Source organism: Lotus japonicus, chromosome 3 (genome assembly GCF_012489685.1).
Source record: "Lotus japonicus ecotype B-129 chromosome 3, LjGifu_v1.2".
In the NCBI taxonomy this organism is placed as follows: domain Eukaryota; kingdom Viridiplantae; phylum Streptophyta; class Magnoliopsida; order Fabales; family Fabaceae; genus Lotus; species Lotus japonicus.
Genome location: NC_080043.1, coordinates 14,916,869 through 14,934,144, shown reverse-complemented (window position 1 = coordinate 14,934,144; position 17,276 = coordinate 14,916,869). Strand labels below are relative to the sequence as shown.

Genomic DNA, 17,276 nt, shown 5'->3' with positions numbered 1-17,276 from the left:
AGAAGATTATCATACCTTGACTACATTGGACAAGGTTATATTCAGATAACAATTAGAGACTATAACTTTCGTACTAATCCGAGACTATAACTCTCGTACTAATCCGAGACTATAACTTTCGTACTAATCCGAGACTTGAACATTCGGATTTATGTCGGGGCAGAAAAGTTGAAGTGATGGTGGTGGCAAAAAATGAAGAGAAATTTAAATGGTAGAAAATATAAACAAACGTATATTATTGGCAAATTATAATGGATGCAATGATACATACCAAGGTGGTGCTGGTTGATGAAGGTTGTTGTTGGTGGTGCATGAAGGTTGTTGTTGGTGGTGCAATGATGGTGGTGGGGGGTTGAGGGGTAGTAAGAAAAGAGGAAGTGAGGGAGTGAGGGTGATCAGAAGTGAAATGTAATGGGGGGTGGTTTGGTGGTTGAGGAGTTTATGCAGGCCATAATGGTGGTGAGGTAGGTGAAGCTATGGAGTAATAGTGCTGAAAAAGGTGGTAGAATCTGTCAGAGGTGTCCGGAAGTTGAAGTTTCATACTAATCCGAAGGATGAAGTTTCATACTGATCCGAAGGTTGAAGTTTCGGATTATATCTTGAAGATTAAACTTCATTACAAGGGTTTGTGTTGTTGAGTGCCAGGTTTTGGTTTCCATTACAAGGGTTGATTATTAGGGTTGGTTATAAAAGTTATTGATTTTTAAAATTATTAGGGTTGATTATAAAAGTGAAAAAGAAAAAAAAAATGTTAAAGTGAAGATAAAGCTCACAAATTATTAGGGTTTAGGGTAAAAGTGAAAAATAAAAAAAAAAATATACGTTAAAGTGAAGATAAAACTCATACTAATCCGAAATAGTAGTGCAAAATACATAGTCCCCTAATATCATAATAGTAATGTCAACAAAATGCTCATACAACTAATGTCCCCTACTGTCCCCTACCCCGACGACCTCCCCTACCCCTACGACCTCCCCTGGCTCCTGCCCTGCCGCCCTCCCGGCCACCTGCTGCCCTGCCGCCCTCCCGGCCACCTGCTCGGCCACCTGCTCGGCCGCCGGCTCGGCCACCTACTCGGCCACCTGCTCCCAGACCTCCTCTCCCAGCAGCGTAAGCAATGCCCTATGTCCCAGCCAAGTCCTGGAGGATGCGAAGTGCTCTCTCCGTTAAAGCGCGGGCCTGTGTGCCTGGCAGCAAAGCATCATCCACCTCAAGTGACAACTCAAGGACTTCTAAAGCCCTACGCAAAGCAGCCTGAAAGTAAATAATAAAAAAAACGCTGTTAGTAAATCACATACAGAAAACCACAAGTGCATAAAGAAAATAGAAATAAAATTTAAAATTTACCACGGCACTGAGATCAATCCTCCTCTCATCCGGTATGATGAAACAATGAGACACTCTAGCGTACCAATCCATGTAACCGCCCACAGCCTGTCCCTCCTCTATAGCAGGGTCGCCCTCAGGGAACAAGTACTGCACATAACCTGCGAATGCCGCATCAACAGCCTCAGCTGCGGGAGATCTATCCATCTCACTAGGGTGGCGCGGGATCGTCTGTATATACCCAAACTGTCGCATGACCCGCTCCGGAAGATGAGGTCGCACAGCAGGGGGATAGGGACACCGAATGTAGCCTGAGAACAAAGCCCTCTCATCCCGCTGTCGCCATTCCCTGTGGGCCTCATATGGAGTCCAAGTGACGTCGTCGGCCGTCAACTCATCAAGTAGTACTCGCCTCTCGTCAAGCCTAGCATGCCCCGACCGTGACTCTGTCCACCTACGAGCTCTGGGCTGGTCCTCTGTGTAAGCCGGGTTCGCATACCGGCGAACGAGCCTGTCTGGAAAGTGCTCAAAGACCTAGGCCATCAACAGGGAAGTGTAACCGCCCATCTGTTTGACCCCGCTGCGAGAAGACTATCCAAGCTGGTCGTACAACGTGGCAAGGGCCATGGCGCCCCACGCGAACTCCGACACCCGCTCAAGATCCTGTAGCATGCCTATCCAACGGGCGGAGAATGAGTGCCCCCCACTCTTGTCGGCGAACAATGTCGCGCCAACAAGATGCATCAGGTACATCCTGGCTGCATGCTCGTACCGCCCCTCTACATTACAATGTAATACCAATTATGATTAAGTAAATATAAATAATAGTTGGAAAAAGTTCAGATAATGAATGAAACAAACCTGCAACAGCTTTCGGGTAAAGGTCTCGCAAGAAGCTGAACCTCATAGTCGGACCCCTAAGCTTATCAAACTCAGCCATGTACAAATCTGCATCCCCCCCTAACAGCAAAGCGCAGGTCTCTGCCACATCATATCTCGAGGCCACTCCTGGAGTGTAGAATCTCCCACCAACCGGGATGTGAAGAAGAGCGGAGACGTCGTCAAGGGTGACAGTCATCTCCCCAAATGGCATGTGGAAACTACTAGTCTCCTCGTGCCACCTCTCCACAAGGGCCGATATAAGCCCTGGATCCGTCTCTACATAGCTGCACCTGACCAGTGGATACAGTCCGCTCCTCTCCACAATCAACCGGACCTCCCTGTAATTGTCCCCCTCACACGTCATCAGCCCGAGCTTCGTACCAGCAGTGGCAAGCCTCAAATCACCTCGCTCAGAATAACGAGGGTCAGTGGTGCCTAGTAGGGTATGCCACGTCCACGGCGCTATGTGATCCGGGTAATGCTGCAGAAGTGACAACTCAACCGGCCCACCAGGAAACGGTGGATCTCTCTGGAGCGGCGGCATATTCGGATCCTCTACCTCTACATCCTCACCCTCAATCTCAGACTCAGACCCCGACTCCGACCCCGACTCCGACTCCGGCTCCTCAACTGCATCAATATCAAGTGAAGAGGTGGAAGGCTCAACAGTATCGTGGGCGGTAACCTCAGGCGTCGACTGAGGAGAAACCTCAGTAGCAGTAACCTCAGGCGTCGAGAGAGCAGGAACCTCAGTAGCAGGAACCTGAGTAGCAGGAACCTCAGTAGAAGGGGCAGGAACCTCAGTATCAGGAACCTGAGTAGCAGGAACCTCAGTAGCAGGGGCAGGAACCTCAGTGGTCGCCTTCGGAGCCCCCTTCCTAGCACCCTTCCTAGCCCGCTTCCGAGAAGTCGACACATCTGTATCATGATCACCTCGCCTATGAGAAGCGTGGAGATAGGCACGACGATCGGCCAACTCTTCAGACGATACCCTCTTAGTTTGCTTTGTCCTCGCCATAATCTATCAGAAAAAATAAGGAAAACAGATTAATAGCTATGTAATGAGTAACTAACTAGTTGAAGCAATCCACAAGTATACACAGTAAACTAATGTTATGAAATTTCAATACAATTCAAATAATGTTATGAAATTCAAATGTGAAATCTCAAGTTGGTTATGTCCTTAACCACTACCCTAAGATAGCCAAAAGCATGGAAATTATCTTCACCCCATTCATCTTATCATGAAAAACAATAACAGAAGCAATAGGAGAGACAGTACTGAATCTCTCAAGTCCGAATCTTGAAGTCCTGAACCAGTCCGAATCTTGAAGTCCTGAACCAGTCCGAATCTTCAAGATTCGGAGTACGAATATCCCCAAATTCGCACCTCAGAACCCCATATACCCCAGAAATCACAATAGGAATGAAATTTCACCAAATCAACTCATAAAAAGGGATTCGAAACCTAACCTAATCTGAAATACCTAAATTTGAAACCCTAAATTTGAAATCACAACACTAACTCATCAAAATACACATGATTCAAAATACAAATGATTCTTGGTCGTGGATTCCAACAAATTACCTCAGTGTGGTCGGTTTTGAATCACAGATGATTCTTGGTTGCTTTTGGTCGTGATGTGTGGGTCGATTTGGGTGCCTCTGGGTCGCTTCTCCTGAACCAGTCCGAGAGTTGATGTTCTGTCCCGTTACAAATGTGAATCTGAATTGATAGTTTTGTTCTATTATTAACTGAGTCCGACATTTGAAAATTCGGAGGAGTCCGAATGTTATACATTCGGACTAAAACACGGAGGGGCAATATTGGTTTTTCCCCACTTTTAAATGGGGTGGCAATTCTAAACCCAGGGGTGGGAAATCTAATTCCCGGCGCTAGGAGGCTAACCAATGATTTCTTTTAATCATGTGCAAGAGTTGAAATTCGAACCTCAACTACTAGCTTGGACAAAGTTATTCGTTCTTGACTATTATTATTATTATGAATTGTCTTGGAAAATGGCTCTTAAAATTTTTATTTTGAAAATTTTTAAAATATCAACACATCTTAGATAATTTACTGTTTTAATTTATTGTTTTCTAATGACATTTTTTACTTTCTAAATTTGGTTTTGTATTATTTAGTTTAGTTTGATGTAATTAGATAAAGACAATAAGATAAATTAATGAGTGGTTAGTTCAAGTAATATATTTTGATTTTTATTAAACAATATCTCATATTGGGTGTTGTATATGAGAAAAGTTGATGTTCTTGGCTCGGACATAATGTTCTATATTAATCTAGTGTTTGTTGAGTTAATTGACATGATAAATTTATCCTATAAAAACTTATTGGAGCAACTTTTATCCTAATTGAGTTTGAAAAAAAGTATGATGTGATAAACATTTTTCCCTTTTATCGTTGTTACATATCATCACCACAAACATTGTTAAGCACCCTCCCTCCACTATCATTGTTCACATCGTACAACATACTTTGCTATTGATGCCGGTCGTTCTCTACCATTGTCACTACCATTGGACAATCTTTATCGTCACCGGTATTGTCATTCGAAACTATCTGTTGAGATGACTTGCCCCGCAAAGTCTAACATAGGTTAGCATGCTTATTAAACAAAATTAAGTCAAGAATTATACAAAAACCTATTTAGCACATTGGTTAAGCATCAATTCCAATAATAATGTGAAATAAAAACCATGACGGATAATATGATCTCCGAAATGTAACTATATATGTTTTGCTTACCAGCCAAGTGATCTCTGTTCAAGACTCTAAAACTAGTCCTCTTATGCTAGGGAGATAGTCTTTGGCAAGCATCTGAAGACCCTTGTCAGTAATGTGGCCCAAGCCTCTATTCCAAAGTTCCTTATAGTCTAACATAACATTGGATCTACCGGCACAAATCCTCCCCTACAACAGCTGGAGTAGACTTGTCCTCCTCCTTCTGGGAATCTATCAGGTCTAGGTGAACATTCCCAGACTTGCAATCCCTCATACTGAATCTACATTCAATTTTCTTATGGTCTGTCTTACCACAATAATATACGGGCAACGACCTTTGTCTTTACTTTTCCCCACTACTTCCTTATGGATTCCTCATTTAGTCGATCATTTGAAACAATGTTCATAGTGATCCCCTTATTTTATACATGATTGAGAGTGGCACAATACTTCTATTATAAAGCATGGTAACCATTATAATAAACTTTCACATCCTTACGAAATACTTAAGGACGAGCACCTGAAGATAACATTCGAAGCTAACCTGATAGCCTGAATCTAATGAATATCCGAAGCCTTTGAGCCCGAGCCTAGATCTACAAATTTTTGGATGCTTAAAGAACTTCTCTTTTCCTTACTTTCTTCTTCTATCTCTGGTTTTTCCTGATATGTTTTGCTCTAAATTTCGATTAAAAAAAAAAATTACCACCCAATGTGGGATAAAGAACTTCATTTATAAGGAAGATATGGATACCAAAGTATTTTCTTATGCTTCTATGAAACCCCCAAATAAGGAGAAACCCAACATGTATGATGGGATAAGGGCAGACTTTTTGGTGATACATTAAGGTGTGGCATTTGCAGAGACACATTAAGGTGTGCCATTTGAAACAAATGTGAGAACATTCATTCTCAACCTCTATAGTCTCATAAATGTGTTTCCACAACCTCAAACAAACGCCCCTTTAGATATCCTAGAGCTTAGCAAGGGCGCCTACTTAATTTTACCAAGCAGATATGCATTAGATAATGTTTTGTTTAAGATTCTAGAATAAGGGTACCAGCCTTAAGACAAGATTGATGGAGATTGTAGGAAACTCTTAGTATGACTACTAAGGAGCTAGAGAAGTAAATCTTTAAAGGAATTTCAACACTTAGGTATATATGCACACGATGATGCAAGTTTATATTCACACCCTAAATTCTCAAAAACCAAAAGAAAGATAGAAATAAAAGAGAAAAATAAGAGATATAATTGAAGTTATAATAGGGAAAAAAGATAGAAAAATAAAATTGAGGAAAATGAGATGGTAGAAAATGAAGCGTGAATATATCAGATCCCGAGTATAAATAGGCAAGGTTAATTGATCAAGGGATCCTCTGTTTTGTCTAATATGGCACAAGAAAAAGTGTAGCAATTAATTGAGTAAGTAAAATATAGTTTTAAGTAGAGCGCTAGCAAGACTCTCTAAAGGACACACTATAATACACTCATTGGAATGGATTTATTTTTTCAAAAAGTAACACATTTTCCAAGTTAGGAGAGAAATGCCTTAGACTTTTCAAAAATAGATCAATCACAAACAATGAGCATGTTGGAATGTATCATTTAAAGAATGTTTGCTTGAATTTCTCTAGTTTAAGTGTATGGTTATCATGTATCTTGGCTTAATAATTTGAGACAGAGTAGACTTCATCGAGGACCTATTAGATGCTAGGTTATAGCAAGAAATCAAAGAGAGCTTTAAGAACATTAGTCTAGAGATCATGCAAATTTGATGCCTTATGAGCAACTAGTACATACAGTGAGATGATTAAATGAAAATCAGAACATTACAACTGATCCATTGTACATTTCCAATCAGCATAAACAAATTTACCAAAACTTAAGTTGGAGGCCCTTTGCGGCACACCCTAGCAGTAGGCATGGTGACACAAACAGGAGCATACTTTTTCTTAGCTTCTGGGGACCCATTTTTAGGTTCATCTGCCAGTGCAATCCCAGCAACAGAGCAAACAGCAGCAGCTGCAGAAACAAACATCAAGTTCCTCCTTCCATTGTTGCTACCCTCTTCATTCACCTTGTTGTCCCCTTCAACTGCTCTGGTAGCAGCAGCATTGACAACGAATCTCCTCTGTGTTGCAACTGCAGACCGGCTGGTAAGGACTGGGGAGCCAAGGATTGAGGCTGTCATGGTGAATGATGCCATTTCTAAGATGAGAGTTTTTGGAATGCTGTAGTAATCTTCTTGATGGTGCTAGTGGTTAGATTGAAGGATGAATATATGGAATGTAAGTCACCTAAAACGACCTGGCTGGATGACAATGCAATATCTTATCTTATTCATGAATTGACCAATAAGTTATTGCCACGTAGGATAATAAATGATAATGAAGGAACCTAGTAGTCATGAGGCTAGTGTATATGCTTCTTGTGTGATGCGAATTTGGAGGATAAAATTATTTGTAGATTGTAGTGGCTTTAACATTTGGGTTTCTTTTTGGTGTATGTAGGGCTGGGCTTATCTGATATAGAGTAACTTAAGCCACCCAACACTCTTAAAACAATACAAATTTCACCTGATTAATTAACACTAAACTACAGCCTTGTTATAAGGAAAATGATGTGCAGAGATATCCACATCGTGTAGACATCTAACAGACACACACACAAAGTAAAAAAAAAAAAAAGACGGAAGACAAGTAGTGAATGTGACATATAACATATGTGATAACTGATGATAAGAGAGATATATTAAAAAAAAGGGCTATATGTTGGGTGTCTCCATTATTTGAATCTCTAGTTATCATTACTTAATAGTAGAATTCCTTTTTAATATAATTAACTTTAGTAATTTTGATTATGATAAAATGGAATTGAAAATGATGTCATTTATGTTTAAATATGTTTATGAAAAAAAAGTAATTTTTAGAGGATAATGTTATGAAATAAAGTCGTAAAATTGCACAATTATGTCCATGATAGAAGCTAAGTTTTGTATCTTCATCCCATAATTGGTTTAGAGCTAGAATCAATTATACAAGTAAGGCTTAATTGCAACTTTGGTCCCTGACATTTACAAAAGCCACGATTTTGGTCCCTCACCTAATTTAATTACAAAAATCGTCCCTCACCTAACACTTCGTGAACAACGTTGGTCCAACCGTCAATTTTTTAACGGAAGAAGCTTACGTGGCGTCTGAAAGCTTATGTGGAAGTGCCACTGGCGTCATAATCGATTTTTCCTCTCCTCTCGGCTGTTTTTTTTATCTCATAGTGAAGCTTTGCTGTTGGGAGGCCTAGTTGTTGGAACGCTGGAATTGAGGTTGTGTGCTATTCCTCTGAGTTTTTTTGTTGTTTTTTCCTCTGAGATGTAGAGGCATGTGCCTCCCTCTCTCCAGTGGCACTTCCACCTAAGTTTTCAAACACCACATAAGCTTCTTCCGTTAAAAATTTGACGGTCGGACCAACTTTGTTCACAGAGTGTTAGGTGAGGGACGATTTTTGTAATTAAATTAGGTGAAGGACCAAAATCGTGGCTTTTATAAATGTCAGGGACCAAAGTTGCAATTAAGCCTACAAGTAAATATTCAACCATCCAAAAATTGATTTTGACTATGGAGAAACAATTTTGATCACAAACTATCCAAACACCGGTTGAGCCACAAATTAGCAATCCCCTAGTTTTTACAAAAACTTTCTACATAAATGGATTACATCTCAAGTAATTTGCACAAAACAGGAAACTGATGGAGTTATACAGCATCCTCTTCTCTTATTCTGTATGGCGGAGGCAAAAAACTGTCTATGTTAGCAAAAAGATCTCCACGACCAGACGGCGGTTGAGCAAAAGTTGAATCCAAGACTGAGTCAGGAATTGCTACAAGGGTTTCCTCAAGAAATGATTTAACTGACTGCATGGTTCAATAATTTAGTGGTTGAAGTAATTGATGCAATAAGTGAAGTATAAAAGGACAATTATAGTAAACAAAGGAGAGATGGGCCAAAAGACAGGTACAAAAACTGTAATACGATATAAGCATAGCACAAAGTTACCAACCGGTGTTGGTCTAAGCGGTAAGCAAGCTAAGATTCATACAAGGGTGATGAAACAAGTTCAAGGGGGACTACCGCAGTTTCCCAAACGGGTTTACACTCATTAAAGATAAAAAATGAAAAAGGATAGCACAAAGTTGACCTAACTAGTCAGGTAATATTTTAACAAGAACTTTATATAAATGAGAAAGAGGGAACTAGCTATATCAGTACGTGTACATCCCTAATTTCCATAACAATAAGACAAAATACAATTACCATAATGTAGTGATAACCATGCGGCCCTAGACATCTCATCAAATCCAATTTCTCATGAAAGAACTAAACATAGAGGTGGATTGTCACTTCATCTGTGAGAAACTTGAACAGAACCTTATATCCACTTCAATATCTATGTTCCAGCTTGAGAGACAGTGTAAAAGGAGTTGAAGTTTTAGTTAGAATTAAATTATTGATACTATGATATGCAAGAGTTTACTTTGACTATATAAGGTACACACAATAAATCTGCTAACAGAAGAATATTCCTAATTTGTTGCTTAATTTTCCTCTTTGAACTATTAACAGCTGACTAATTACTTCCAAATTATAAGTACTGCTTCTGTTAATTACATACTCCCTCCGGTCCTTTTTATAAGAAACACTTTGGCAATTTTTTTTGGTCCATTTTATAAGAAACACTCTTATAAAATTAAGTCAAATAACCAATTCCAATACAAAGATACTTATTCTCAATGCAAAAATTTGGAGGGAAATTGCAAGCACCCAATAGGTATGGTCAACATTTATGGTAATTAACATGATTGTTCTTGTGAAAAGGAAAAAACATCATTGGAATTAAACATAGTAGTTCATTTTATAAAAAATATTAGTTTCCTTGGTTTGTGTGATTTTGTCCAAATTTTTCTCATAAAAAGGACCGGAGGGAGTAATTAACACTTACATGCCCTTACCATCCATGAATGGGAAACAGGGAAAATAGCAGCAAATTAAGAGGACTAGGTAAGACTTGCTTGATGATTCACATTTTTTTTTTCTGGATGTGGACAAATTCTATTATAATTTGGGTTAAGTCTAACTTACATCAAAAGCTAGTTAAGGGGTGAGAGTTGCTCGACCCTTTATTAGAAGTTAAGGATTATTTTAGTCATATCTCTAGTCAAATTGAGACTTCTCAAGACACCTCACACACAGGAATGAACATCTACGAGGGGCCCATATATGGGTTGTTTCCAATAAATGGATCTAAGATAGTCTCAAATACCATATTAGAATTCAGGATAGGCCTAACTCTACCCCAAAAGTTAGGACAGAGGTGAGGGTTTTTCTACCCTTTATAAGGACTATTTTGCCCACATCTCTAGTCAATGTGAGACTATTCAACAATCTTGATACAAATCTGATAAAAGTGAAGAGTTCAAATAATAAGGTTTTTCATAGCAACTATACCGTGCAGGTTTGTATAGCCGCATCTGCTTTGCGCTTCCAAAGTCCATTCCCAGGCTCAGAACGGAAAAAACCGAGTAAAGGCTGCAGCAAAGTAAAATTTTGGTCACATGATAACAGCAAATTATAATCCGAAGTAAAAAAGTTTGAATATAAACAACATGCTTCATGCGGATGAAAGGGACGGGGAGGGATAAGGGAGAATAAAAATCATGTGGTTCATGTATCTTTCAACTGCTAATATGAAGAGGAACCCTTGATTGAACCTAGGCTTTGAAAGAAAATGTGGGTATAAACTATTCAAAATTACATGACATCTAAGAATCTAGCTTTATGCCTTTATCTCATATCAGCTATACAATAATATAGAGGAACTTCCATTGAATAGTGGAAATTTTACAAGAAATGTGTTTGGTAACTAATGGGTCATATTTGTCTGTTCCCACCTTTACAATGTGTCGCACCGTTGGCCCAAGTCCATATTGTAGCAACACAGAATCCCCGTACACTTGATATTTCTCTAGCACCTTGACGAAATGAGAAAAAAGTAACAATAATCAAAATAAAAATGAGTAAACGCTAAGACAAGCTAAAAGTGAATTTGGGAATATGTGCAAGATTAATCCATTCAAATTCAAAGATTCTGTAACTGAACCTGACGACGTGTAAGGCCACTACTTGGTAGACCATATATTGCAGTATCAACGTGTCCCAAAATAGGCCAAGGGCTGTTGAAATTATCAATAATGGATACCAAGTATCAGTTTATATAAACCACATCAAGAAACTTCAATCAACAGAGAAAACAATATTAGAGATATAAAGTCATGTTTTACTACTGTCTTATAATTATACATTGATTTGAAAAATTGATTTATAATCAAGAAGCATTCTTTTGAAATTGGTCTTACATCAGAAGTTCATTTACACCTTTTTACAGGTTACTAACAACATCAGAAAGCTCAACCCTCTGAGCATTTAACTAACCTTTTGAACAAACTTCCAATCACCAGGTTGATACTTGAGTCATAAATTAGAAAGGTTTTTTAGTTTACAGGTTGGACTTTACAAGGGTAACCACTTGTGACTCTCTGAACCACTTCACATGTCTATTTCTCCCAAAATTTTACAATGTTTGAGATCATGCATTACACATACAATCATTTTATTTGTAATTGTTACACATTAATGTTGACACATAAAATAGTAAGCACCAACTAAGTATAAATATTGATCCCACCCTGCATTACATTCTCTAACAGGTTGGCAACTGATATCTAGCATTAGTATAACCCACTTTTTTGTCTTAAAAGAAAAAAGTCAAGTAAAAATTGTTATCTAGTTTGTTTCTAAGCTCCAATGTAAATCTGTAGCACTATACTCAATATTCAAAAAACTTTGGCAACCACAAGCTGTTCATCACAAAGGATAATTCCAGTCATACTAAAAATATATGGGGAAATTCAAGAAAGAAAATGTTTAAGGTGAAAATTAACTTCCAGTTCTTCTCCAACTTAAGATTTAAAATTCACATTCTACCATTTTTCTGAAATCACATGATCATTTCTTGAGTTCAAGGGAAAACTAGTTCCCCTGTTATTGAAAAGCAGATTCTTGGTGTTAGAAAGCATTTGAGACTTCACAAAAGGCAAAGGGAGAAGATTTTGCATTTGAAACTTACTTATTGTATGCTGCACGTCCAATCATAACACCATGAGCACCAGCTTTCAGAGCTGCATTGATCTACAATCAAAGTCCCCATGAAAGGTGTGGTATGAGACCAACAAGTGCCTTTTAAAGTAATAATTTAATGCTAGAAAAGGGCTAAAGATCATGGCTGATCCATGTAGCTATCTAGGATTGATGACTATAACTGTCATAACTCATATGTAACAGATCCGTTATCATCTAACAGAAGTTTCTACTCAGTTAATATTCTCTATCTTATTGCTTTCGTACAAAATATTCTATATCTTGTATTCACTAATTCATTTTCTCTTATTTTTTCACACTTCCCTGCATTGGATGAAAGTAGTACTAAATCATCAACTTACCATTTTGGTATTGTGTCTGCATACCCCCCCCCCCCTGCTCTCTCTCTCTCTCTCTCTCTCTATATATATATATATATATATATATATTATACATCCACACATATGTGCTTTGCATTACACGTCTTAGACTTTGGTATGTCCTCTGTCCATGTCAGTACATTTGCTTCAAATAAGTGTGTTCTCTATAATGAATACCTAGTCACAAAGACACAGAATGATCACTATGACAACAACTCACCTCATCAATACTAGTAATACCACCATTGATGGTAAATGTTAAGTCAGGAAAGTCACGTAAGAGGCCATAAAAGTATTCATACCTGCATTGAAAAAAAGTGTATTATCTCCAATTCTAAATATAATGACCATAAAAATGAAAATTTTCCAGGCACATACTTCAGTGGAGGTATAGTCCGATTTTCAGCTGGGCTGAGGCCATTAAGCAGTGCCTTTCTGGAGTGAATTATGAAATGCTTAGCAGGTGATAGAGAAGAAACCTTGTAAATGAAATCACCTGAGAAAACAAAAGTGACAGCATTAAATGTATGTTTTAAAGAAATTATAACCAATGTGAAAATTATGACTTCGAAATTATATCTTTAAAACAAGCGTTTAGGACAGCAAACTCAGAATGCCAGATAAATAGTCAAATAACAAGTTATGCAACCTTTAGATCCTAAAAAGGGCCTCCTGTTGCACCACTGGGCATTTGTAGTTAGGCCATTCATGGGCGACTGTAACAAATCTAGGATATGGTCTAAATACCATTTTAGAACTCGGACTGGGGCTGAACTCTACCCATAAGCTAGCTTAAAGATGAGGACTGTCCTGCCCTTTATAAGGACAACATTGGCGATGTCTCTAGTCAATATGAAGCCACAAAAGAATCTATATACTGCATATAAATTCACCGACATAGGGCTCAATTTGAGCAAAATGGAAGCTCTAGCCGGGATAAGTTCCACATCCAAAAGATGTTCAGACACATGGTAATCTTAACATTAAAAAAATCTAAATTTGTAACAAAGTAGGAGGAAGTTGTTAGCAGATCCTCAACACTTTGCTTGAACAGTAAGAAATAGAGAAATAACAGGATATCAATAATAGAGTATACACTCTGTTAGGCAGTTAGTCTGTTATACAGTTAGTCAGTTAGGCAGTTAGGTTTCTGTTATTCAGTAAGCAATAGCTTACTCAGCAAGCTATGACTTGCATGTTATAAATAGTGTAATCCCATACTGTTACAATAATCAATAACAGAATATACAGTTTCAGATCTACTTTCTCTCTCCTCTCTCTCTCTCTCTCTCTCTCTCTCTTCTCTCTTTTCTCTCTCTTTCAGTTACGCTTCAATTCTCTTAATCAATAATAGGAGGGAAGGAATAGAGATCAGTTTTGGTTTAGGGAATAGAGGTTGTGATTTGAGTATCCTAGGGCTGGAAGAGTTAATTCTTTGTATTCATTCTTTCCCATCTTTCCTCTTGATTCTGCAATTGACTTGATTCAGAATTAGGGATGTGGGAGATATTCAATAAAAATTCATCCTATCTGGTGTTCTACAGTTTTCCAATCCGGTTTCTATTTCCTGGCATCAGAGTCACCAAATCCAGAGTCCACTGGTACTGGTAGTCTGTGGATCATTAGCAGGTACCACTATAAACCCTAGCTAAGGTGTGTCACATGCCTAGACCTTGGAATAGAGCAACCTTCCCTCCCTTACAATGAACCCAATTCAAAAAATCTTAATTTTACATCCTTTCAACATGAATAGACAAAAAAATGTTAAGGCAAAAGGACCTTACATAATTCATTGTAAGAGTCATGATCATCCACGCCGATTCGACATTTGACACTAACAGGTACATTTGTATTGGCAGCAATCACAGAAATAGCCTCAGCAACAAACTTTCCTTGTATATGTCAGGGTTCTATATTAGCGCACAGTGATGAACAAAAGATATATTGATTTGAATGATTTACTAACCTTTGGATCAAGCATAAGACGTGCACCAAAGCATCCACGTCCAGCTACTCTAGGACTAGGGCATCCACAACTGGTATATGTTGAAAATATATAAACATATCAGTCAAAGATCAATATAATAATGACATTTTCTTATTTAAGATGAGAAGAAATAAACGGACTTGAAGTTGATCTCGTCATAGCAGTAAGTATTAGCGAGTTTAGTTGCTTTCGCCAAATTTTCTAAATTACTCCCTCCAATTTGAAGCACAATAGGATGTTGTTCTGGAGAATATGCCAAGAATCTGTCCTGAGCATAACAGACAAAAGAATCAATAGTTATCAAAACCAATTTATCTAGAAATAGTGGGATATGTTAGGGTATGTCACTCCTTCAATAATCAGCTTTGGTGCTGTTGCTTAGCTAAAGTTTGCAGTTATTAATGAGTTATATTTTCTGTAGTACAGTTTATCTCCTGTCATTTGTTAGTTAGGTTTGTTATTTTCAGTTAGTACTTAGTAACGACTGACATCATAACTGTCAAGAGTTTGTATAAATAGATCTTTCTTTGTATTCAGTCTTCATTGAATGAATATTCAGAAATGTTCTCACATCAAATTCCTATTCTCTGCTTGTCTTTTCTAATATGGTGTTCAGAGCTATAACTGATCCCTAAAACCATGTCTTCCTCTAGAAATCTTCTTTCCTGAAAAGACCTCCGCCCCCAAAGTTATGACTAACATCTCTACAGATTGCTAACATCTTCAGAAAATCCTTGACAAACCAGTGCCATGATTTTCTAATTAGCAAATTGATGTGAGACTTACTAGCATCAGCTTTTGGGAGTTAGGGGGAGGGATGTCAACAGAATCGGCAAATTCACTGGTTATTCAAAACCGGAAAATTCATAGCTTAGCACAACTAGACATTTAAACCTAGCAAAGTCTATGAACTGTCCAGCTGTATATTACAAATTTGTTATTTTCTCCTTAATTAGCTGTGTATATATATGACATTTTACCTAATTCACAGGACTGAAATAAGCTTGTATTAAACAATACTTATATGAAAATTCTCAAACAAGAGAACACAGTTTTTCCTAAGCTTTTCTCAGTTTAACATCACATAATTTCCAGCCTGTCCCTATTTATCCCCCTCTTTTTTTTATTGCTTCCCGCCCTCACGCATTCACATCCAACCCTAACTGAAATGCATCCTAGTAATGGGGGGCTTAATTGTATGCTCACTAATAATAAGCCTCTACCTAACAGCTTGAGCTTCTATGAGATTTGATCCTTTACAAATTGCAATTGTTAACAAGAAGAATTGTCACTATAAAACTCACCAGATTTCCCTCTTGATAAACGATTGTTTCAGCCGCAAGCATCTCCGTGTACAGCCAAGCATGTTTCGATATGAGGCGCGCAAGAGTCCTGTAGTGATTGTCTGTCCAGTCCATCATTGGAGCCACACTGAAATCCAACCAACAACAAATCAGGTCAAATAAGATCAATATACCAATAGAAAACAGCACAAGCAGAAAGTAAGACAGAGAGATACCCACCTAAACAGAGGAGGAGAATAGCAATTTACAACCATTGCAGCTTAATTTGTCCCTAAACCCTAACCTGCACAAAACCACTTTGATTTTTGAACCAGAAACAAGTTCTATGGTTTTTAAGGGAGAATGTGAATTGGGAGGAATTTGAAGGGAAGCATGTAGAAGAAGAAGAGAAAGTGGTGGTGCGAGTGGTGGAACTCACCGTTCACAGGATCCCGGCGGCGAGTTTGGAGGTTTGGGGTTTGCTGCGGCGGTTGTTTTCTATACCCAGTTTGTTTGCTCCTCCTACTAACTTTTATAAGTGTTTTTTTCAAAATCAAATATTTTGAAAAGTATGATCAGATGCCGCCGCAAAGTGTCATAGTTAATATAAGGTGACGACACTTTCCAACGGCATCATCTGCAAAAAGTGTTACCGCTGATAATTGTAGCGAAGTTTATAGTCCCTAATAATTATTTGTAAGTGAAGATATAATTATATCTTAAATATTCATAGAAACCTAAAAATGTATCTGGAAATATCCCTTATCAATTAGTGATTTCATTTAGTAACAGGGATGGTATGAGATGAGTGAATTTGGTGATAGGATGTAATCCGTCACTCTCTGGTTAATGGATGGAAGGGAATCCGTCATAAATTTTGTGAGGGTACTTTTCGTCACTAATTTCCATCTTTTTTGTATTTATTTAAAATGACACATAAACTCATTTAATCAAACTATAAAATTAGAAAGTAAACGTAAATAATAAATTTTAAATAGTTGTTCAAGTTAAATAATTTATCCAAATTTCAAATAATTAAGTTAAGTTAAACCGTCAACTTCATAAAAAAAATCAACATTCAACATTCACTTTAACCTATCATCCGTCAATGTGTGTATTTTTAGAAATAGATATAGAAATTCATCTCATGCCTAACTTTTTATTGACATTTACATACCAACAAAAAGAAAACAATATTACACATTATATATATAAAGTATGAAAAGACTGAGTAGAGATTTTCAATTTCCCTAAATGTAGTTTTCGCCTATACTAGAAGGAAAAAAAAAAAAGTATAGTTTTCACATCGTGCACACCCGCAACATAATATGAGAGGAGAGGAGAATGATAGTACTTTATTGGGTTTGTCTAAATGACCTGTAAAAAAACTTGTGTTAAATCAACCTAATTCTAAGTGGACTGATGATATTTAATATAAGTGAAATTTCTAACCACTTATTTTAAAAATCATTGGTACAC

At 37.8% G+C, this 17,276-nt stretch overlaps 3 protein-coding genes across 6 annotated transcripts; all 3 read right to left on the bottom strand.

Moving 5' to 3' along the window:
- Positions 1 to 56: 56 nt before the first annotated feature.
- LOC130745402 (protein MAIN-LIKE 2-like) lies at positions 57 to 4,111 on the bottom strand. 2 transcript variants are annotated; one of them, XM_057597622.1, is made up of 5 exons: positions 3,798 to 4,111; positions 2,189 to 3,230; positions 1,349 to 2,106; positions 1,048 to 1,255; positions 57 to 1,008 (listed from the first exon to the last, which is right to left on the bottom strand). In XM_057597622.1, exons 2-3 carry the CDS (start codon positions 3,225 to 3,227, stop codon positions 1,919 to 1,921), a joined length of 1,227 nt encoding a protein of 408 aa, XP_057453605.1. In that variant the 5' UTR covers positions 3,228 to 3,230; positions 3,798 to 4,111; the 3' UTR covers positions 57 to 1,008; positions 1,048 to 1,255; positions 1,349 to 1,918. The 2 variants fall into 2 exon arrangements, with proteins under 2 accessions (XP_057453605.1, XP_057453604.1); XM_057597621.1 differs by having other exon boundaries at positions 970 to 1,255.
- A 2,606-nt stretch (positions 4,112 to 6,717) lies between these two features.
- On the bottom strand, positions 6,718 to 7,231 carry LOC130746016 (photosystem II 5 kDa protein, chloroplastic-like). The gene has a single exon (XM_057598513.1). The coding sequence runs from the start codon at positions 7,160 to 7,162 to the stop codon at positions 6,839 to 6,841; it is 324 nt and encodes a 107-aa protein (XP_057454496.1). The 5' UTR covers positions 7,163 to 7,231; the 3' UTR covers positions 6,718 to 6,838.
- A 1,305-nt stretch (positions 7,232 to 8,536) lies between these two features.
- Positions 8,537 to 16,387, bottom strand: LOC130746015 (uncharacterized). 3 transcript variants are annotated; one of them, XR_009021992.1, is made up of 14 exons: positions 16,237 to 16,387; positions 16,038 to 16,101; positions 15,819 to 15,945; positions 14,655 to 14,782; positions 14,494 to 14,563; positions 14,312 to 14,414; positions 12,906 to 13,023; positions 12,748 to 12,829; positions 12,137 to 12,198; positions 11,111 to 11,183; positions 10,902 to 10,982; positions 10,459 to 10,539; positions 9,268 to 9,400; positions 8,728 to 8,867 (listed from the first exon to the last, which is right to left on the bottom strand). XR_009021992.1 is itself a non-coding variant. In XM_057598510.1 (13 exons), the coding sequence occupies exons 2-13, from the start codon at positions 16,070 to 16,072 to the stop codon at positions 8,709 to 8,711; spliced, it is 1,119 nt and encodes a 372-aa protein (XP_057454493.1). In that variant the 5' UTR covers positions 16,073 to 16,101; positions 16,237 to 16,386; the 3' UTR covers positions 8,537 to 8,708. The 3 variants fall into 3 exon arrangements, 2 of the variants coding, with proteins under 2 accessions (XP_057454493.1, XP_057454494.1); XM_057598510.1 differs by lacking the exon at positions 9,268 to 9,400 and having other exon boundaries at positions 8,537 to 8,867; positions 16,237 to 16,386; XM_057598511.1 differs by lacking the exon at positions 8,728 to 8,867 and having other exon boundaries at positions 9,270 to 9,411.
- Between the last annotated feature and the right edge of the window lie 889 nt (positions 16,388 to 17,276).

Excerpts from the sequence above, each read along its gene's own strand:
- LOC130746016 (XM_057598513.1), bottom strand. The coding sequence starts at position 7,162 with ATGGCATCATTCACCATGACAGCCTCAATCCTTGGCTCCCCAGTCCTT.
- LOC130745402 (XM_057597622.1), bottom strand. The coding sequence starts at position 3,227 with ATGGCGAGGACAAAGCAAACTAAGAGGGTATCGTCTGAAGAGTTGGCC. Across the intron at positions 2,107-2,188 it reads TTACCCGAAAGCTGTTGCAG|AGGGGCGGTACGAGCATGCA; the intron begins GTTTGTTTCATT and ends ATTGTAATGTAG.
- LOC130746015 (XM_057598510.1), bottom strand. The coding sequence starts at position 16,072 with ATGGTTGTAAATTGCTATTCTCCTCCTCTGTTTAG. Across the intron at positions 15,946-16,037 it reads TATTCTCCTCCTCTGTTTAG|TGTGGCTCCAATGATGGACT; the intron begins GTGGGTATCTCT and ends GTTGGATTTCAG. Across the intron at positions 14,564-14,654 it reads TATGACGAGATCAACTTCAA|TTGTGGATGCCCTAGTCCTA; the intron begins GTCCGTTTATTT and ends AACATATACCAG.